The 22841-nt window shown below is 40.1% G+C and overlaps 1 protein-coding gene across 2 annotated transcripts; it reads right to left on the bottom strand.

The window, feature by feature from the left end:
• Positions 1-867: 867 nt before the first annotated feature.
• IL20RA (interleukin 20 receptor subunit alpha) lies at positions 868-21633 on the bottom strand. 2 transcript variants are annotated; one of them, XM_010707248.4, is made up of 7 exons: positions 21388-21633; positions 8906-9035; positions 6976-7154; positions 6194-6381; positions 4930-5074; positions 4264-4403; positions 868-2152 (listed from the first exon to the last, which is right to left on the bottom strand). In XM_010707248.4, exons 1-7 carry the CDS (start codon positions 21473-21475, stop codon positions 1223-1225), a joined length of 1800 nt encoding a protein of 599 aa, XP_010705550.2. In that variant the 5' UTR covers positions 21476-21633; the 3' UTR covers positions 868-1222. The 2 variants fall into 2 exon arrangements, with proteins under 2 accessions (XP_010705550.2, XP_010705551.2); XM_010707249.4 differs by having other exon boundaries at positions 6194-6366; positions 21388-21627.
• Between the last annotated feature and the right edge of the window lie 1208 nt (positions 21634-22841).

Genomic DNA, 22841 nt, shown 5'->3' with positions numbered 1-22841 from the left:
GGTTACGAGTATTAAACACAATAGAAGTGTTTTCTCTTTTGTTGTTTCTCCTTGAAAACTAAACATATCAGTATTGTGATTTACTCTGGTGTTCTAAAGAAAAAAAAAATCTGTTAAGGAGAAGAGGGTCCAAGAGGCTTTGAAAGGAAGTGTCACCTACCTCAGTAGGTAATTTCTAGAATGTCTGGTAATTTTACTATCCCGAGTAAATATTACAGAATGTGGAGAAAAAGTGAACTTGTATTGAAAGTCCTGTTTTGAATGTCAGGTAGGAAAAGAAAGCTCACCAGGACGCTTTATGGGTCTGCTGTGGTAAAGCAGGATGTACCTGGAAAAGCACTGGTGAACCTAGAGCAGACTTCTCCATCTGAGCTAGTCATGCTAGCCTGCCATTAAAGTCGCTAGGGAGGAACAGTCACTTGCAGGACGTGAGTCATTTCACCATGAAACAGCTGCTATACTGCTAGTGGCTAAGGCTGGGTGAGGCACAGTCCAGTCTTACTGGGAGTAAGACTGCAGGTGTATTACTAAGTTCCCCCACACCACATTTTCCCTCAGAGTAAAATGTGACTAGTGCTTGCCACCTTCTCCCCCACGTTTTTGGAACCTGCATCTGTACCTGTCAGAAGAAATTTTGTTGGATGTGTATCTGAGCAGCAGTAGGGAAGTGACCATTCTAGTTGAGTCTTTCATGAAAAATAGATTAGAATGTCTTCATTAAATAGAATGTAGATAAAACAAAGAAACCATATACTGGAGGTGCCCTTTACTTCCACAAAAAATCAACTGCACCCATTAAAACTAGCAGGAATGAGACAGAAAAAAGGCTATGTTGTGTCAAGACACATGGCACATCCCAGCAAAATATCATATTGTTGCTTTTTATTGCTAAAAATAACAGCTTTCAAACCAAAATATTTTGCTTTAGTAGCAATTACAATATGAAAACTCTAACAGCACCCTCTTTACAGAGATTTATTTTTATTTTTTAAAAGAAGGTAATCTCACAACCATTATATTTTACCAGAGAGGTCTATAATGGGAGTTGAAATCTCCAATACCATGCCTGGAAGTTGTAATAAGTATCATGAATAAGTTGTTCAACTGTGACGGTTCTAAAAACTTCCAATATGTTAAGATATGTTTGCTCCGCTGAGTCCAGCATTCTCTTTGGCAAAGTAAACGGGATTTTGTGGTTTACAGTATTCTAGAAAATCTCTGTTCAGTCTTCCATTTCTACATGCAGTCCCCATTGTTCCTGAAATTGCTGCAGATACATTTCTTGGTCCTCAGACGATTCTTCAGATACCTGTTTCTCATACAGTCTGGACAAAATTCCTTCTTTGTTAGGGACATCACACTTAAATACTCCTTTACACACCTCATTTTCAACACTGAACCAAGTAGGAATATACAATCTGCCAGTGTGTGGGTCCCAGTCCACCAGTATGGTCTGTTCGCCCTCATTCTCTGTGACACCGTGTGCTATTTTTCCCAGCCGATGATAAGACGTCTGCCCAGATTTTTCATCATCCGAGTCCACCAAGTTGATACAGGTCTTACCTAGCAGTTCATCCACTGCATCAGCCATCTTCAGTTTAAGCTCCTCTAATTCCTGTCCCAAAGAAGGGTCTGTTGCCCTCACCTCCAGTTGGGGGCAATATGCCTTTCCTGTATTAAAATTAACTAAGTTTCCCAAAGCAGTCTGTGGCTCACCTAGTCCCCCAGGTGCAGAAGTCTTCTCTTTCAGACCGAGTTCTTCTAGGTTTTGGCCGGGACTGAAGTCTTCGGCCCTTACGCCGAGTTCATACTCTACACTCCCTCCGTTTTTTTGTCTCAAAGTATTCTTTGTTCCAGGCTGGTCATTTTTTGTTCCGGTTTTGTCCCCCTCAGCTAAAATGTTCTCTTCTTCTGAAATCTCTTCATGAGAAATATCCAGCAAGTATTTTATTTCCGGCACTTCTTTTGGAGACAAATCTCTCCCTTCAGTGCCACTGTAAACAGTATAATAATGGGGGCTTTTCATTTCTGATGGATGAATGGATTCCTGAGACGGTTTGTACTCATCCACGTTAACTGTGATAAGGTTGACCACTATTTTTTCACAAGGTATAAAAACCTTTTCCTTGCATTTATCAGTATAGTGCCATACCTGGAAAGCAAAAAGTATTTTGATTTAAGTATAATAAATTCCTCTTCCTCTTACACTACTGTCTGTTTTTAAAAGATGAAGCTTTCTTAGACCATATTAGGAGTGAATAACTCAGTTTAGGGAAAAAGGAAGTTCATCATGTATACCTATAAGAGTGTTAAAATGCTTCGCTTTTATTGTTCTGTCAGAAGTATATTATGATCAGCTCTAATTTCCTTTTTCTCATATTCTCCATGCCAAAATAATGGTTAGAACAATTCTGTCAAAATTCTGATTTTGTTTCCACTAGCACAAAATCAAGTGACTTTGAGAAAACATCAGAACTGCACGTGGGTCACAGACTGCAGAAATCTATTCCACTCTCTTTAACCAGCAAAGAGGAAGTGCAGTCAAAACCACATCCCACAAGCACAGTTGGTTACCATGCTAAGGTGCGACTTACAGAGGATTAAATAATACCAAGTTTCCTCTCAGAGAAGGAAAATATAGCAGTGTACAGAACCTGCACTCTGCATTTGCTCACAGGCTGGATTTATGACTGCAATAAATGATCTAGTTAAATAAACAACAGTATACAATCTTTTTGAAATGACTAGTATTTCTAGCAGATAGAAGCACTGTATAGCAGACGTTAGAAGAAAATGCAATAGAATAACAGCCATGAAAAGCTGCACTTCAACATTTCAAAGTTGAATGGAGGACTACGACCACTAATCTACATAGTCTGAAAGATTCCCCGGGTCAGAAGTGCCAGACCAAACCAAATTGCTTATTCTGCCTCCCTCTGACCACAAGGGTTGGCTGTGTGGAATAGTCTGTAGATTGGGAGAAGCAAAAGCCATCACTAAAACAGCAGTTTCATATTCATCCATTATCTTAACATAAGTTGAATTAAGAGATGCAGAAATAAAACTGAAGCTTTCAAGCTGAACATAAAGTTTACTGGATGCAAAAAAATCCCAACAAAACTCCCAAAAGACCCACAAAAACAACACAATGCTATAAGAGAAAAGGCTCCTGGAGTTGAAGTTTAGTCTACTCTTGACTGGGAATTTCTCTTTAAGTAGTCCTCTGGCTGTGGACCTCTGTCCTTCTAGCTTTCCAAACTGTGGCAAACTGCTATCTCCCCCTACCATGTCCTGTACCCCAGGACAAAGCTGGCACCTTGTCAGTTGCAGGTGTTTTGGCACATGTCTGACTACACTGCAGTAGCAGCTGCTCTGCTACTTTCTTCATGAAGCAGTCAGTCCTTCTGAGAACACTTCTATCATCTCTGCTGCTCTGGATTTCTTTAGAAAGATCAAAGTGTTGAAACTACCTCCCTTATACCTCCCACCACACCGTGTTGTGCAGACTGGATTAACCTCAGAGCTCATCAACTGCACATTTGTGATTGAGCAACTTGTTTACAGATAGCTGTAAGAAAATTTCACTGGGTTTATGAGATGGAAACAGATAACGTTTCTTAGACTTCATGTGTTCCTTCCAAAATTTAACCAACTTTAAAGAGTGGTTCTAAGAAATTTGCAAATGCTTTTACATAGAAAGTGTCTTTGGGGAGTAAAAATAACAGAATTTGCTTGTTGGTAATTTACTGGATGCAAAGAAACAGAATCCAGTATATGAAAGAACTCCTGAAATTCAGATTAAATAACCTTTCTGTGCTAAAACCTTCCCAAATACATGGGAAAATTTGGCAGCACCTAGTAATGATCAAAAAAAAATATCAAGGCAATTCTGCACTGCTGAATTATTTCCTCTTCTAGTTTCTGATCGACTTTTTGTTCACTAAATCTCTTCTGTGCTTCTTTCTGAATGCTCTGAATTTGAGGAGTGCTGACTTTCTACAGAATCTGCTTCAGTTCATCTCAGACCTTGCCTGTGGCACTGAACCTTCCCAAGCAAACAGATCTATTCCAATCTTTGTTACCCTTGGTCATCTTTTCATATCTAGTCACAGTTGCTAATTGGAGTTATTCCTCTGTTTTAATTGACCAGAGTGGCAACTAGAGATTTCATTTGCAGTTAGCCTTGGTTTCCTCCTGGAAAATGCACAACTCTGCTGTGAGATCCGAAGCTGGCAGCATCATCCAGCAACAAAGAATACATACCAGGCTTGTTGGATGCTTCTGTTTGCTGACGTGAATGTACTTGTGCACACAGCAGCATGCCACTGAAGTGAAAAGGACAGCTAGCAGAATAGGCAGAATGTATCCAAATACAACTGTTATAGTCTCATCTGTTGTTTTATCTGTTAACAAAGCAAAAGTTTTGTTGTACTGCTTAACTTCATAATGTATTCAGACAATAACATACACATTTACCATATTGCTTTTTGGACATGGGATGCAAATATTTTAAGTAAAACAGGAATTTACAGAAAATTGGGGGAAAAAAAGAGCTACAGAAGAATATTTTATTATTTTAGTCTAAATAATAAATTAAACTATAAAAAAGTAAAAAAACTGTAAAAAAAAGTAACAATTCCTCTCTCTTGCTCTCCTGTTGCTAGTTTCTACCCCCTCAGATTGTCCCAGCTCTGTCACTCCCAAGCATCATTTAAGGAGAAAAAAAAAGATCTCATTCTTTGAGACCCAAGGAATGCAGAGCCTTTTCTTCAAAGGTACTGTCTTCTCTTTCAGTCAGCAGGTCCCAACTATGTTTTAAAGTCCAAGATAATTTCAACAGTGTGAATGTACAGAAAGGGAATAGACATAAAAAATTACAAACTCATTCACCATTTTTTCTAACTTTGCAATTTGCCAGCTTATACATACCTTTCAAAGTAGAAATGCAGTGTTCTTTAGAAAACCCACTGTGTAGAAGTGGTGTAGTGACATGGATCTGCGCACTGACACAGTAAGCTGTTCCAGGTTCTAACCGGGGCACAACCAAGGTGCTGTTGCTGATGGAGAAGAACCACTAGAAGATACATACAAAAAAAGTCTGTCTTTCCTCTTTAACTCCTCATTTACAGAAAGGTAAAAATTTCATAGATAAAATTTGTCACAAGAACACATTTCCTGAAACAAATAATAATGCTCCAATAACTGCCAGCTTTATCCTTTTTTTTTCCTAATGCAATCAAAACTCAAGTTCTTTATTATGTCACATAATCTCTGAATATTTATCTTCCATTCAATCATCCTTCTACTACTACTGCACAATGTCGTAGTTTATGTGAAGTACGATCACGTATCACCACCAGCCCACGTTCTCATGCTGATGTTACAGTGGAGATAAAATACCACACTAGCCCCTTCCTGATGCGTAGGCAAATGAAAGGCACATGATACAGGTTCTGAAAATCTTTCAAATTTGGATGTTCTGGTAAAGGTAGGGGCCTTAAAATAAGTTTTTATGTAGGTCTTGGAATCCAAAGTAACTGCTCTTTGTCAAGCTAATGCTAATCTTAGCATTTTAATATAGCCTTTGACAGAAGGGGACTGTTTTGGTGTGAGACCCTTTCTCCTCTTTTCTGGAAATTCAGACATTTGCTAGATAGGTGTTGTGTCTTGAGGACAGGAGCAGAAGAATGTATATTTTGGATATTTTTGTGAATAATCACTAAATGCCTCCATATCTACTGTGTTTATGGTAGAAATTACTCTTTTATGGAATTTAAATCTGGAGAGAGAGATGAATGAAGACTTTCAGATGTGGTGGCAAAGGATGCACTTTGTTGTGATGTGGGGTGAGCCTGACTGGCTGGGGAGCGACTCTGCTGAAGAGGGCTGGGATAGGCAGAATGCTGAACACGAGCAAGCAACGTGCCCTTGCAGCAAAGGGGGTCAACAGCATCCTGAGCTGTGTCAAAAGGAGAGGATCCAGTAGGTGCTGGGAAGGGATTATGCCCCTTCACTCAGTGCTCATCAGACCACATCTAGAGTAGTGCATCCAGTTTTGGTCCACCTGACACAGAAAGATGGACAATGATCCTACAGTTCCTGTCATGTTATGAACCCTATTTCAGTTCTTGGTGTTACAGTGCACAGTGCACAGACTTAATAGGTAAAGTTCTGTAGCATTATCAGAGCTTACTCGTTTCTTTGTCTTTTTCTTGAGGACAGACACGTTGTATTGCAGACCAGGATATACTTGAAGCAGAGATATAGATTCTCCATCAGGACTTCTCCACTTCTCAGGAACAGTCAGTGTGATTGAAATAGATTTCTCGGTAGAAGACACATTTACCATAGGTGGGCCAATTTTAGCTAGAAGAATAAAAACTTATAAGGAATAGTTACATGAATCAGAAGATTTGAGTGTGCAACTTCTTAAAGGGAATGATATTAAATGTTTGTAATATTTTGGGTAGTCTAAATAGAACCTTGAACAATTTATTTATACTGATAAAAAATTATTTTCCACATAAGTAACAGAAACTTCTAAGTAAGAAGCTGAACAATGACTTGGAATTTTGCCTAGGAAGTTCTGTGACTTTGCAGAATGTACAATATTGAAACTCAATTTGCTAAAACAAGCTGAATTACCAGTATATTGTCAGATTACCTGGTACAGATAAGAGACATGATGCTTTAGAGTATGATTACTGTTTGGTTTAATCGGGCCTTTTCAAATCAGAGTTCTTTATAAAGTATATGTGCCATGCCCTTTTTTCCCTTTGAGTAAAGATTTATTACAAAAAATTACAAATTACAATGACTTCAATTTCTGCTGCTAGCAGCATAAATCTCAAACAGCAGCAAAAAAAATCTAAGCATACATTAAAATTAAAATATCGCATACTATGAGGATGCAGTCTGAGCACACAGTATTAACCAAGGCCATGAACACCTGGCTTTGTGATTAGCTTTCCTTACTGTCTGTAAGAGGGTTAAATCGTATTGTCTCTATCCAGTTAGAGCACTTCCCATTTAGGAAGGCTTTCACACTCGCGTAGTATTGCTCTTCATGGTCAGCAGTCTCACTGGAGAGGTCACACCATGTTGTACTGATATTCCTGCATTCTGGCTTCCTAATCCATTTGCCAACACCATATCTGTGTTGAAAGAGAAAGAGAAGGGAGCTGTACAAATATTCTTGACATTGTATCATTTCATTTCAATTTCATCTGATTATATACAAAGAAATGATAACCAAGCTGATAGAATAGTTTGCCTGTTTTGCAGAAATGTGCTATTTCAAGGAATTCCCAAGTTCAGCTGAGATAAAAACATGACTTTTCAATGAAAAATAAACCAGTGTAAGTCCTTTTCAAAAATGGCAATAGGTAACTGGGATGTTAGCAATACTGACTCAAGTCCACATTCGCTTACATGGATCTCTCAACTTCAGTCTCCACAGCTTTAGCTCAAACTCTAAACACATGAGAACTGAGTCAGGGTAATTATGTAATGACAGAATGTTCTGTAGAATGGCCAGTGGCTCTTTCTGCTGCGTAAAGATGTGTGCTAAGCTGTTGGTCACTTTTTTTTCTTGTTTAATATGAAGACTCCATCTGTAATATGATGCATTTCAAAATCCTTGTTGAAGCAGCAGCATAAACACGCAACAATAATGCTTCAGTACTGATCTTAAGCACTAGCAGAAGAAATCCAAGTTTCCTTGGAAAATTTATGCCTGGATTTTCTCAGGAACTCCCACTCCTCAAATTCATGTTATGCTAAGAAGAATCCCAATTTAGCTGCTAATTAATAAGGGTATGCGGCAGCATCTACACAACTGCATTTTCAAAGTCTTGCTTTTCTAGCTAACTGGAGATACAGATAAGTATTTTTGTATTACATGTGAAAGATGGCCCATAACTATGACTGTTCTACTGTGGACCAGCTGACCTGCAGTCAGCACAGCTAACACTCTCTGAGTTTGTTTGCCTTCTATACGATTATTGTTCATTTATTTACAGTCAAGAAATCTTGCCTTTTCGAGGGATGTGGACTGTGTTACTCCTCTGCTAGCACAGATGGCAAGATCTGGGAAATGAGGTTGCAGACTCTAACTGCAAAAGCTACTCGTTTTTTTTTTTAAGTAATCAGTACAAGTTGCAGGAAACTTCTGGAGATCTAAATTTGTTTTAGTGTCATGAAAAAGCTACTAGACTGGGCTAAGACTAGGAGCATGATAACATCCATGTCAACAGAGCTACACCTATTTTTATAAGTTAAGCTTCCAGTACTGTTCTTATGATGATCTAGCGCTCTCTTGGTGGCAATGAAGGAAATGGATTCTGGTTCTTCACTCACATTCCTTCATATCCTATGAAGAGTCAAGCTCTGTTTCTGATCATGTTACTTAGTTGTTTATAATACTTGAAAACTTCATTAGATTGACACCCAAACTGGAGAAGCTTTGGGGATTGAAGTAAACCTGTGGGTGTTGAGTCTGTTAGAAAAGACTGATGAAACTGTGTCTGCTTACAATATTCCTTTAAATACTACATTCTCAGATCCGTTCAAGCATATATAGAAGGCAACTATGATGCCAATTCACAGCACTGTCCCTGCTCATTCCTTAGCTTCATTTCTGCAGAATGCCCTGAAAGCTTCAGGTTACATCCTACACTCCTTTCATAGGAAGAGTTTCCTTATAACATTTTTTTAACTGGATCTGAAGTAAGCAGTATACCAGAAGTAAAAGTTAAAAACTACATTGCTTAAATCTAAGCTATGCTTTAGTTCTTCTTTCTTTACTTTTTAGCAGCCCTATCTTGCATGAAGATTTTTTATTTAATTTATTTAAAATGCTAAAAAAAAAAAAGCAGTGAAGGATACAATAATAAAGCCAACTTACACTGAATATTTCACACTGTAGAGTACTCCATCTCCTGTACCTTCTGGTGCTAACCAGTGAAGGACATTCTTCATGTTTGTAGATTCAAAATGAACATTCCTAGGGTTGGGCAAAGAACAATACAACTCTCCTGAGAAAGAAAATAAGAAAGGAACAATATACACTAAGAATGTGCAGATTCATATACTTCAAAGTTAACCAAACAGGAGCTTATTTTTTAAATAAGCCATAAACTGGTACATATTGCCTTTATTTCTATTAAGTCAAAAAGCAAACACTTACTGGTATGTCACTCATCTAAATCATGGTTCTTTGAACCATCTTTTGAAATAAATGAGCAAAACAAGCAAGTCCGAGGACTCTTCAGAACCCAGTTTCCTATGTTCACATTGCTAAATTACTTGCAAAGCAGAGAACTTTGGGGCTGGGGCAGAATCCCAAGCTTCAAGCTGTGAGCCAATTCCCAGCAACTTTGAGCAGCCCTGAGATCAATCTGAAGTTGCAGCTGCTGGGGAGCAGCTTCTTGTTGCAAATGGCCACGAGTTCATAATAAGGAAGAGAAAAAGTGAATCTGTGGTCTTTCAGGACTTTTCAGAACCTTCTTCCTCCAGAGATGCAATTTGAGTTTTTAAGATAACAAAAAGTGACAAAGAAAGGAGGAAATACAACACATTAACATGAACAGCGGGAACCTATCTGAATGAAGAGACCTTGACCTTAAGCAGCTTTCTTGGTGGTATATTTCACTATTATTGTTTATTCTCTTGTATGAATTGCGTATAACATACAAAAGCAGCCATGTGTTACACATAGTAAGTAAAAATCACCATCATTTTCCTGATTAACCTACTCATTTCTAGTTGTCTTTGAAACAGTCAGAAAAAGCTATTCTGTAAAGGCCAAATATTTAATAGTGCCATGGTAGAAATCCTGGGTTTTCCAAGCCTCTGTTTGCATATTAACGTTCAAAAGAAACTTCAGTATATGCCTGCATCTCTATCTTCAGCTTTCCATAAACCTGTTTGTAGAGAGTGTTTCTAATGTCGCTCTCTTTTATTCCCTAGCACTTAGCTGGTATTCAGTGACTTTCAATTTGTTTTTTTTTCTTTTTTCTGGAGAATGAATCTTGTCAAGCGCAATCCTTAGGGCAAGCTTACTTATTTACCAAATGGTATGTAAAAAGTCCTGGACACAGAAATGCCCAATGACTGTAATCTCACAAGGACTCAAATTTCAGGCTCAGTTAATGAAATCAAAAAGTTTGAGATGCCAGAGGATGGAAAAGCAGCAGAAAGAGGCTTCCAAGAAGGCTCCGGCATTTGCTTTACTCTAACATTTTCTTCCAAGTGGGAGATAACCTAGAAAATAAAGTTTTACTTTCCACCAAAATAAATGTCCTCCACAACCCCCCTGCTCTAGGTGAAACTATTCCAAATGTAAGCATGAAGCTGCCCAATAAACATCCTAAAGTTGGTAACATTTGTTCAGTGGAGAAGCAATTAATTAATTAATTAATGTGCATACTAGTAAGAAGAACAAATCAAAATCAGTACTACATAGATTGCAAGAAATCATCCATGCATCAAATTTCATCATTTGCACCAAATCCCTGCATTAGTGTTGATGAGACTACACGGAAGCCATCATTTGTGGGAACAAGAAGGAAAAAAAACAGAATTGACACAGCCCTGACCAAGTCCTGGAGAAGGCAACTGGGAAATCTGTGTAGAGAGCAGGGGAAGTACTGAAGCACAAATGAACTTTCTGTTGCAATTCCCGAACAGGAGGATATAGAAGATAGATTTATTTCTTAGGTTGAGGGGAACCAAAGCCATAAAAAGCTTCTAATTAAAGAACACTGAGGTAAAACCTAAAAGACAACAAGGAATTAAGAATAAAATAAAGTACATACTGAAGGGTCTGAAAACCCCCAGAGCCAAGATTAAAAAATCCCAAACTAGCAGCAGAAGAGGAAGAAATATGTCTCTGGTAACTCAGACTCTCTGAGGGAAGCATCTGCTTTGCATTAATTCCAAGCAAAAGGGCCAGTGAGCACTGCTCCGCACTGGTTCCTCTCTCTGGTTAGTACGGACCAATGCAGATGCCTCTCCCTCCCTGCCCTGGAGATGGCAGCCATGCTGATCAGCCCCCATCTCTGCTTCTTTGGTAGCTAACTTACCAGAGATAGACCTTGTCAGGGAGCTGGGGCAACATTGCAAGTCTTTACATGAAGGGACAGTTTATCCTCCATGTCATCCGTGAACAAGGAAAAGAAGAAAGGAAGTTCAGTTTCAGATAGAAAGAAGTCACCAGCAGCAATGCCTGATGGGCAGAAGAGGACACAAGGCTATCTGGAGGATTCTGGATGTTTCAAAGGGCAAATCAGGGTACTATCTGCCAGACAACACAGCTAGTTCTGCCTAAAGATAGTGGGACAGGTGGGATCTTAAGGTCACTGCCAGGCCTGTTTTGATAAGCCTCATAAAAAATTAGCCAGTGTTATATCTGAGTCGAGTAGAGGACAGCTGAAGCCTTCCCTGTCTGCTCACATTTCATGCTTTTCTTCTTTTAAAGTTTTATAAAATCTGTACTGCTGATGGGGCTAATGCATGGTCAGTGAGTGGAACCAGCCAGCTCATTGCAACAAAGCAAATTACTCCCACCGGTTTTCTGAATGGTTTTGCGTACCTGCACCTTTTGACATTTGCCCAACCTTGAATAAAAACATTTATGTTCCTTAAGCACATTTTAAAGTAGCGGGAGTCAACTTATCTGTTACCCTAAAATATTTTTAAACTAGTACCGTGTTTTTTTTTTTAATTTTTTTTTTTTTTTTTTCAATTTTATCTCTGCCTAGCGTGGTTTCTGATGTGGTAGATGAAGTTTCAAAACAGAAACAGTGACTGCAGTGGATGAGCCAATCTCAGCCAGCAGAACCCACAGGCTCTATCTTTACAAGATCTAAAGCACTATCACACTGCAGACACACTCCAATTTGCCCCAAGTTCAAGTTCAAGTCCCAAAGTGATTTGGGAGGCAGAGGGACAGAGACCAGTAACTTTCCATCAGCTGCTATGGCAGATTTACTTTCTATATGTGTTTTTTTGTAGGTGCATCTGTTTGCCCCATGAATAAACCACGCATGTTTTTTATTCTTCAATTCTGCATCTGTAAAACAGGAATAAAACTGCCATACTCCACTATTTCTATGAGAAGAGCTAAGAAAGAACTCCCTCATGTCTCCATGATGCTCTGTAAAACTAGAAGGCATGTGCACAAAATAGAGTGTAGACATAGCTTGCATCTCCCAAAGTTATCAGCTGCTTATTTCAGTATCTCATCTCTAAATAAAATATAACCCACCATACTCCAATTTTCTTTCCATTAGCGGATTAATAGCATGGATGTCACATGAATTGTTTTACAATGGCCTACATGAGAGCACAAATCAGTCACGCAATGTGCTTTTCTAGGTTCAGCCTGTCTCATAGATACTCTGCAACGGCTGTCATCACTTTCCAGTATAATGAAATAATTTCCTTTATTTATTTATTGCATGTAAAAAAAACCTGGAGCTCTTATTACCATGTTTGGAAATACTGTAAATCTAATCTTGAGCAATGGTGTTCTTCATATCTTTATAATTCTTTGCACACCTGGACTGGAAAGAATGTAGTAATATAGGCTTGTAAATTTCACCACCACACTGAAGAGCCAAGTTCTGATCTTAGAATACACTACTGCGAGACTCTTCAAAACAGATATGACTTAGCCTGAAAACACCTTCACATGTGAGTGAAAAAGCCCACTGACGTCAGTGAGACTATTCACATGAGTAAAAGACTTCACAGCAGGTGCCTCATCCTCTCTTTGTGAAAGTGACTGCTGGGTTGAAAAATGTGGTTGGTTTTAAGAGCATGCAGCTCAGCACCATGTACGTGCCTTACTCAAGTTGTTACTTCTCAAACCTTGGTTTTGGGTACAGCCATGTCTATCTATACACACCTGAATATGTGTGCACACCTACACAAATATAAGCACATCTAATTTCCAGTTATAACTATTATCTGCTCAGCGTGTCTGCTTTTTGTCTGTACGGAGGCAGTGCTGCCTAATTCAGTGATAAATGGCTGTGTTTAATGTCAGTGTTGCAGGACAAATACAGCTGCAGCTGCCTCAGCTCTCTCACTGTGAACACATTGGTTAACGTGTCTCTTGATTTAGACAACCTAGCAGCTGCAAAGTATAAAAATACATAAATACACAAAAATATAGAATTGTTTTTTTCTAAAGTTATAGGATGGGGAGAAGACAAATACCCACTGAAAATGAGCTGTTGCCACAGAAAAGTGTCCTACGTCACTACTGGTGTTTGACTGTACTGCTCTCAATCCAAATGATCACCTGTTGTATTTTATTGTGTCATGGCTATGAGGATTGCTGTCCCACCAAATTTTCCAACAAAATAAAATGACATAGAAAGTCACAGCATTTCTCTAGACAACTATTCGATGTAATTTAAGTCAGTGAGAGATGTGGAAAGAATTAAAACAGAAAGGAGAGTCTTAAGTCTTACTTCAACACAGCTTTTTCCAATACCTATGGCAGTTAAAAGCAGGTGCTCCTCCCTTATCAATTGCCTCTATACAAATGAAGAACTCCTCTTCTGACAGTGACAGAGAAGACTTTGGCTTCAATTGCTCTTGCATTTTCTTATGCAGAAGTGGCCCTTGGGACCACCTCCGATGGTAGTGGCTCCTTTGCCTCAGGCACTGAGATTAAGGGCATCACAGTGGACATTCACTCCCCATGCCTTATGATTTGCAGCTGCCACTTCAGAGCCGTTGATCTAACCCAACTTGCACATCTCCACAAGGGAGAAGACATTCAGAGATGCCAAGTTCCTGATTCACCTTTTTCACTGGCATCAGAACCGTCAGTGAAATACCAGGTAAAGTAGGAGCAATGGAGCACACTGGATGTTTACTCCTGGCTGTGCTGTAGCACACTGCCCTGTCTTTCTGTTCAGCTATGGGTGACTTCCACCAAATTCTGGTGCCATCTTGCTTGTTCCTTCCCTGCTGCTGAATTCATACTCTTTTTTTTTTTTCCTCCATCTCATCTGCTTAGATGAATATACTGTTTGCAATGAAAAATATTGCCTCAAACACATTTAAGTATATTATAAAAATGGCTGTACTCAGAACAAGTGTCCGCTGACATAATGTTTAGTAGCATTTGCTAGCAGAGCGCTGTGACTGTCTTTTCTGGCATATCTACAGTCTGAAGCAAGCTGGCACTGGCCATGCAGGAATGCGAGGGAGTGCATGAGATAGTAAGCAGGGGAACTGAGCCAAAATGGGAGATCAGAAGTTACAGAGAGGAAGAGAAACCCCACAGAGCCAGGAATACACGTTAGCAAATGTCATTGCCTGATATTAGTCATCTTTACAACAATTAAAAGAGATGAGTTAACTTTTTTGTTTGTTTGTTTAACAAAGCCTGAAAGATTTCCTCTGTGCTGATTCTTATGAGCTCTCTTCTGGAATTCAACAGATTGGATAGTGAGGAGGAGAAGGCAGACAGGAGTCACTGGAGCATCCCTGCTTTCTCTTGGTGGGCTGCTGGTGCTCTGGGACTTCTGCACATAAAATTGGGCTAGTGAAGCCCTTTTACTTCAGTGGTGGTGGGAATTGGAGGAGGATTGTGGAGGTGATTTCCTGTTGTAATCATAACAGTGCTCGAGAGGTAACCACAGAGCAAACTCTTGCCCTCCCAGAAGAGGAATCAAACCCAGCAGACACAACCTCTTCATAAGGGGTATGTGGAAAAAGGAGAGAAACAGTGTCACTGGACTAAATGAAAATGAGATGGTGGATCAGACAGAAAAGCAGAAATAATGACAGAAGAGGTAGAAAAATGTGAGTGACAAGACCTAGGTATGTGGATTTGTTTGTGAAGAAAATAGGCAGGCTGCCATTGGAATCAGGTGAAACTGAGGAGATCATCTGGAAAAGGAGTGAGGTAGGGTGAAGAGAAGGTGCCAATACAAGGTGTGGCCTGCCTTGTCATGTTCCCTTTGTGTGAAACCCTATGTTTATTTCTCCACACCATATCCTAGAGACCCAAGTGTGTTTCCCCCACCACTCTGAAAGTTTGCAAGTGCAAGGGTAGAGCTCATACTACCCAACAATGTCTTACTGCAAAAATATGTCCCTGATGCAGTCAAATAGGAGAAAGTTATTATATGTTTTCTATTAATTTTAAGTGATCAATATTGGCATGAAACAAGTTGACAGAAAGTCTAAAATTACTCATAACCCCGTTATGACTTTGAGAATCATCACTCATTAGAGGTGTGTGGGTTTTTTCTTTTTACAAAAATGAAAAATACTTGAATGATATTTTATTAAGTTTGAAATGCAGAAGTACTTTTCTGTCAAAAATAACTAAGTCAATTTTAAAAGCTCATTTGCTTTTCAAAACAGATGGTTTGAAATTATATAATATTTAAAATAGCCAAACTGCCTTATGTTTGAGGATTTTCTCCTGAGAACACATTTAGCATGATCAACTTACTGCTTCTTACATCAACTACAACCCAGCAGCCAAGAAAATGAGTGCTTAATTCAAATATTTCTGACATTTTACACTTTTCAAAATGCAAGGGTTAAGTAAATTTCTTTTTGAAAAGGAATGTTGGAAACTGCTGCTGTGTCAGAGTTATCAGCTGAATTCTGACACAACGTGTTGCAGACCAATCCTAACGTACCCCTTCATAAAGTATATATATATATTTACAGAAACTGAGCCACCATTTAATGCTTATATCTATGAGACAGTGGCTGTTCATTTAGAATGGCTAAAAGATTTTATTTATCGCCTAAAGGCTGTTGCTCCTTGTTCTCCAACCTACGAACAGCTTGTCCAGACAAAGGGTTTTGTGTTTCTTGAAATATGAATTAGTGAAATGTTATTTTCTGAATCTACGTTTTCCCCTAGACATGAGATTGAATGTGATGTCAGTGGAAGAAAAGCCCTCACTTCTGAGGGAAAGCTAGCTCTAAAAGGCTGAACACTTCCTTCTGCATCAGAGAGCTGAGAGGCAGGGCTAATGCACCCAGCATGCTGGCAGTACCTCATCTCTTGCGCCTTTGGGAAGCTAGTGCTTGTAGAGAACTCACAAGAACAGAAGGTTTCCTGGGGTATCTGCCCATTTCTGCTAATCTCTGAGGTACACTGTGGTGTGTTTCGAGGCACTGTATGACTGTTCAGAGTGCTCCCACAGTAAGTTCAGATGTGAACAAGACAGTGTCATTTAATAATAAGTATCGGATTATTTTTAGTGTCTTTCCTGGACTTCACAAGTATTTTTTGTTAAAACCACCAGACGTGATTTTCTGCCTCATTTACCCCGTCTGCAGGTCCAAAGTGACTTCACTGTACAGAGGAAGTCATTCAGTGTAATCACCTACTTCTTTTACAACTTAGGAAAGACTGCCTCAGAAATACTATTCAAGGTGGCAACACACCGCTGGATCCAAGGGATAGTGTTTCATTTCTGAAATTCAGTGGAACAGCATATATGTGTTTATTGTTCCTGCCCATGGAATGTGCTGATGGAGAAGTTCGCTGTCGGTCATGTTTGACTGCTACTGGTTGATTCACACCTGAGGAGTCACACAGCTCTACTTCTGTCTGTCCGCTACCTTCTCACAATGTGAAAAAGCTGCCAGCAATTAAACGTGTCTCAGCCCTCTCCAGGCACAGTTTTAGTGTTTCTAAGCCACATCCTGTACATTACTATTCTGATTTAGTACACCCTAACAGCAGGATATTGATATATCTCCAGAAAGCACAAGGAAAGCAAAAACCGAACCACATGAAATAATAAATATTAGCCTTACTGCTCTCTCCAGCCTTTGTAAGTCTACTAGGAAATAAAGTAACTCATTTCACCACAATGTTTCTGAGCATGGAGTGTGAGTAAGCTCAAATACGTAAGTCTGGGTAACCTCTTCCCCTCTCCTAAAGCAACATTCTTTTTGGACGTGTTCGGATTTCCATCACAGAAAAGGAAGTGAAAAATGGGAGGCTGAATAACAGCTCAGCTGCCATCTGAGATGTAGCTCAAAATGCTGGGCAATGAAGTAGGGGAAACTATGGTATTTCTCCTGTCCCTTCCTTTACCTTAAAATATTCTTTATGTTAGCTAGCCAGACAGGAAAAAAACAGATGAATACAGTCCCCTTCAGTCATCTATTTTCCATGAGAAAGAGGCAGAGCTTATTTAATCTCTTCATATGTGACCTGCCCTGTACCTCCAGTCCCACATCCCATTGCCATGTCTTTCTGCTCCATCTAATTTAATTGTACTCTTCAAGATATGATGAGCAGTGGATAAAAACTCCGTAAGTTACTAATACACAAAGAATAAAGCACAAACAGATGTGCTGTTTGAATACAGCTTTCTAATGAAAAGTCATTTTTATCTACAGATAGACTTGATTTCCAAAATTCAAGCTTTTACAAACCCCAACTTCTTAAACAAAGATCTTGTTTGGGTTATAAAAGATGACCTCAGCTATTCATCTTCTAGTTGCAGGCAATCAACACCAAATCTTGGAGAGAAATCAATCAGTAAAAATCAATTTGTTCAAGCCACAACTACAAAAACAAATAGAAACCACAACACACATATACAAATGACTTGAGTAATACTAACCACTTGCTTGTCTTGGAATTAAAAATACAAAAACTGCTGGAGAACAACTGTGAAGGAAGGATAAGATTATAAGCTAGTGAGGTGAACTCACTGGTAACACTGGGAACTGCAAAATATATATAAGTTATGGGCTTTAATCTCAACTTGCCAACGGCATTCAAATTTCTCTATGGGATGAATTACCTACTCTCACTATTTACATCCCTAATTAACACGGAATAAGAATTTGACAAGTTGTGGAAATTGTAAGCAGAGCCAACGCATAGGGCACAGACTGTGGCATTATCTGAAACAGCCTGACAAGAGACAGCAGGTTACAGGTGAGAAAATAAGGTGAGTTTTTCAAATGTATGATCACGACACTCCTTCATATATTGTAGTCTGCCTTCAGCCAACATATCCTTTTAATTATTGCTATGTTACATTTGTTCTTCTCTTCTTCACGCTGCAGAGAGCCAGAAATAACAGAACACAAAAATAAAGGACACAAAAATTCTTTCTGCAGAACACAGAGCTCAGCCTTTCCATACAATCCCACTATTAGTAGTGAAGCTTCACAGCACAAAGACATCACAGAGCACATCCACAGGACAATCAGCCTGTGTATAACACACAATGCTGCGTGCCTTTAATATGAAATATTGGACACTTCAGTCTGCTCTTTAATACTTCAGCTAATACTTACTGGCTCTGTATACATAACAGATCAGCCTTTTCTAAGATCCAAAATACACCTCAGATCACCTGTGTCAGTGCATAAACATCTCTGCACTGTTGAACTCTGAGATCAGCTTTTCTTTTCTGTCCTTCCTTCAGAAATTCAGATTTGGTGCACGCCTTCTCAGTGATTTACTGTGTGTAGGTGAGGAGGAAAAGAAGTGGATTATTAGCGCTGGAACATTGCCCGCCTTTTGGATGGCTTTCACAGGATAAAATACAATGCTTGGACAGAAGCAAGATTCTGAATCTCAAGCTCCATAGCTTAACTGCAGGGCCCGTACTGTGATCCCATCCTTTTATTTTGTACTTCCCAAAATAATTCCTTTATAAAAAGAGATGTTTTGTATGTTTCAGCAGTCTAGTGACTGTGAAAGAAAACAAACCTGCTTAAAGGGATGACTGCTTCTCAAAATGCAGACATATTTATTAGTAAAAATAAAATGCATGCCATGATAAAGTGAAAGAAGAGAGAAGCAAATTAAACTAGATGTGTCAGTGCAGACCAAGTAATTTATGCAACGATTAGAGAACATTAAAAGGAGGAAGTTTTCAAGATCCTACCATAAGAAAAGTAATTGGTACAGACACCTACCAACTCAATTGCATCTACAGCTATGTCTACATTGGTGAATAAAGCAAGCCAGTACAAGTAGATTTCTTACATGGAAATATCAATATTGAAAAAAAAGAATCTTTTCTAGACTTATTCCATTATTTTTTCCTTTTAAGATTGTAGCTGTACTCGCATTAGACGGACTCATGGAACACTCCTTCCAGGTGAGCTTCATCCAAGAGAAATCCAGTGTTAAGAACGCTTCCCAATATGGACAAAAGTAGAGTAAGTGCAAGGAATGAGAGATCTGCTTCAAAATCACGTGCCTCATCTGAATGAAAATAGCAAACTTGCCTGAAGTTCAGCACAATATTTCTGTAAACTTAAAACTTATTCTGTAAAAAACTTATTCTGTAAAAACTTATTCTGTAAAGTACAGAATAAGTATATATCTACAAGATAGATTGAATGGTTTCTCTAACTACAGAAAAACATGGTTAAGGAAACCTCAGCTAAAAGTGTGTGGAAGGATTTAAGATGGAGTTTGGTAAATTCTTAGAATGACATTCTATTGCTTTCAAGAATCCCAACGTTCCTTCCCTAACCTTGTGAGCTGCTTGAAAAAAATTGCAAAACTGATGTGTAAAGAGAAACTGCTGCATTTCCTGATCCTGTTAATTAAACAATGGATTTTCCTTTGTTTTTAATGTCATTTTCCATTTTGCATTTTCCATGGTTATGCATTAGTATTACAGCACAGATTTTTAGCAGTGAATGAAGCACTAATTTGTAAAAACCCAATGAAGTACAGTACTAAGTGCGCACTGCAAAGGTACCTGTGAGGTAGGCACACAGTCCCAGACAGCAGTCCCTTAACTTTCAGAGACCTGGAGAACAGTTAACATACACAAGTAAGGGTAGGACTGTATCCAATAACACACCATAAAAGGTTTTTTGCTTGTTAGCTGGCTTGGAGATTAACTAAATAGCAGAATCCCAAAGGACATACACAGTACAGACCCTGTGAGATGCAGGAACCCAAGTCTGTGAAGTGCTGCTGTCAGACTGCTTGCCACAACACCTGACCCCTGTGTGATCTGCTCCTAGAATGGCACCAGACCCAGCCTCTGGACAGCTGTGGTATTTGCAGGATTGCCTCTGCTGGTGATTGGCAACCCAGGTTTGTTCTGTTGGAGGAAAAGACCCAAAGAGACTGATGTACCTATAGCCTCACTGCTGAAAGAGAGTGGGAGAGCTGCTAAGATGGATTAGCACCTCATGTGTTTTTCTTTTCTCCTTTGCTAGCAAAATCCTGACAGGATGTATTAAAACAACTTTTACTGTCTTGCACACCAAGAGAAGTCTAGCTAAAACTCAGGACTATGCAAGATATTTCCCTCCTTCCTTGTAAAGCTACTACTCAAAGCCAACTCATCCCCCTAAACCTTCTCTAGATGTTATACAAATTTTCCAAACACTTGACCCAGTGCTCAGCAGACCCCGACAAGATAAGCACATGATGGTCAGCTGCCTGGAAGAAAACTGGCCCTATGGGAGGAACGCTTGGGTGCGTGTCCCTGAGAGCCAGACAACTGATGCATAACAGAATAGTTTGTCAAATAAGCTAACTGAAACTGTTCTCAGTAATGCTCAAGAACAGCTGGGACGAAGAATGCCCTTAATACAGCCCAGCTCTCATCAGATCTGGAAGCTTTGCTGTGAATTTAGATGGGAGAAGACCATCCTCACATACTTAGCTTAGGCAGTAATATTCGCAGGAGACAGCCAGACCACAAAGACCATAGCCTTCTTAGAAGTTCTGCTAATCTCCTTAATGTCTTGCATTGTATATACTGGAGGGATATAACAAAGAAATCCCGTGAGATGCTTCTGGCAGCAGCAGGGCTCCACCACAGGCATACATTCAGCAGCTTAGGCGTAGGAGCTTCTCTCACCTGGTGATGTCTCTGCTTCTGCTCAAGTCCTTGCTAACCAGACTGCTCACTCACTCATTCCAGCCACCACCTCTCCTGCTCCCTGTGCTTCCCTCATCCGGGCTGCTACAGGGGCACTGCTCTGCTCTGCTCTGCCAAAACTCATCATGCCCCACGCTGTAATCTGTCTCTTACTGCTCAGGTGGGACCCTGGGGGCTGGTGGCTGTCAAGCACAAAGGAAGATATTAGAAGTATTAAGGGAATTAATGCAAAGTATAGAACAAGAAATACTCCAAGAGCATGCTGTCAAATTATAACTAAAAGTAAATTAGTATTTAGAAAACACACAGAGTTGTAAAACCTAATTCCAGCACATTCATAGAGAAGATGAAGCAGCCTTAAAGAAGCTCATGCCACTCTTCTCCCACCTAAATATTAGAGGACAGAAATATGGAAATTGAACCGATGCAAACTGTTTAAAAAACAAAACAAAACACAAACAAAACAAAAATCGCCGAATCCATTGCATCGCATCTCACCCCGACTCACCTGTGTGCGCCGCGGGGGGCGGCGGCAGGAGCAGCGGCAGCAACAGCGGCAGCCAAGCCGCCCCCCGCCGCGGCTGGCGGGTGCCCATGGGTCACATCTCCCGGCCGGGGCACACGGAGCTCCCGCACCGCCACCGCGCAGGAGCCGGGGCACAAGCCGGGCGGGGCGCCGAAGGCCGGGGCGGGGCTGAAGGGAGCCGTGTTGCTTCTCCGGGAGGTCTGGTGCGGAGGAATCTTTCCAGCTCATTACCTGTCGCCTTTCGCGACCCGCTGTCCGCCCAGCGGTTCTGTTCCCCTCCTGCCTGCCCCAGCTATGCTTTGCTATGCCACTGTGTCTGAGTCTTTCACCCTAGCCTTCTGCCTCCCTGCCACTTCCTCTCAGGCTTTTCTGCTTAAAAGGAAGATCTTGCAAGCAAGGTCTGCGAGACTTGTAAGCCGATGTAGAGCCAGCACATTTGTATCACTGCAGTGCCTGGCTGCTGCATACCAAGATTCGGGGTAGGGGCAAGCATGTTGCATAGAACGAGAGACAGTGTCTAGAAGTGGATGTCTCACCTGTGTGAGAATGGACTTTAGTTTGTGCAAGTCAGACAGTAAACAGATTCATGAGCTTTGAACATTTCAGGGCTCCAGCATGCAGCAATGTCTGGAGTGCAGTGTCTGGGCAGTGATCACAGCAGTGAACAGTTGGTAGAAGAATATTAGAAACGAAGAAGTGCATGTGGTAAACTTGTGGTGATTGTTAACTGTAGTAGAGCTTCTGATGGACTCACGGTGTTCTCATGTGGTGTGCAGTGGTTCCCAGGTCCAGTCAGCTGTCTCTGCAGTTCTACATCTCGTCTCAGCATCTCCTGTGGGTTTGCCATCTGCTTTGGAAATGGGGCATTGGTGCCCTTGTGCAGATACATAGGCCCGCTATGTGAGTGTGATGTTAGAAAGACAAGTCTCAGTGCTGGTTCCACAGACTAAAGCCTTGGTCACACAGCTAGTCAGATTTGCTCTCAGACTGAAGCACACATGCAGTAGTCATAAGACCTATAGCAAGTTCAGATAGTTGAAGCTCAATGTCTCTCCTGTCAATGAATTTTTGGCCAGATTTTTTTTTTTTTTTTTTTTGAAAGAAAGACATACTTTGATAAAAGATCACACATTGTTTTCTAACTGGAAATTTTGCCATATTCCATTGAAATTCCTTGAATTGTTACAGATAGAAGTTGTTGGCATTTAAAACAGAAGTGGGAAGAAGAGGTCTTATTCCTCTTCCCTTATTCCTGGAAAAATCCCAGATGACTTGGCTTAAGCCTGAGGATGGCTTCAGCTGAGCTTCTAGTGTGGACATTTTGTCACAAGGGCTAAACTCTGTCAATATGATACAGACTGAAACTAGCCCTTTAGATTCACTGTCTCCACTTCTCTTTTACTTTACACAAATACATGTTGTTCATCTTTGCTTCC

This window comes from Meleagris gallopavo, chromosome 2, assembly GCF_905368555.1.
Source record: "Meleagris gallopavo chromosome 2, MGAL_WU_HG_1.1, whole genome shotgun sequence".
In the NCBI taxonomy this organism is placed as follows: Eukaryota; Metazoa; Chordata; class Aves; order Galliformes; family Phasianidae; genus Meleagris; species Meleagris gallopavo.
The sequence above is the reverse complement of the archived record's forward strand: the minus strand, read 5'-3'. Positions and strand labels throughout refer to the sequence as shown.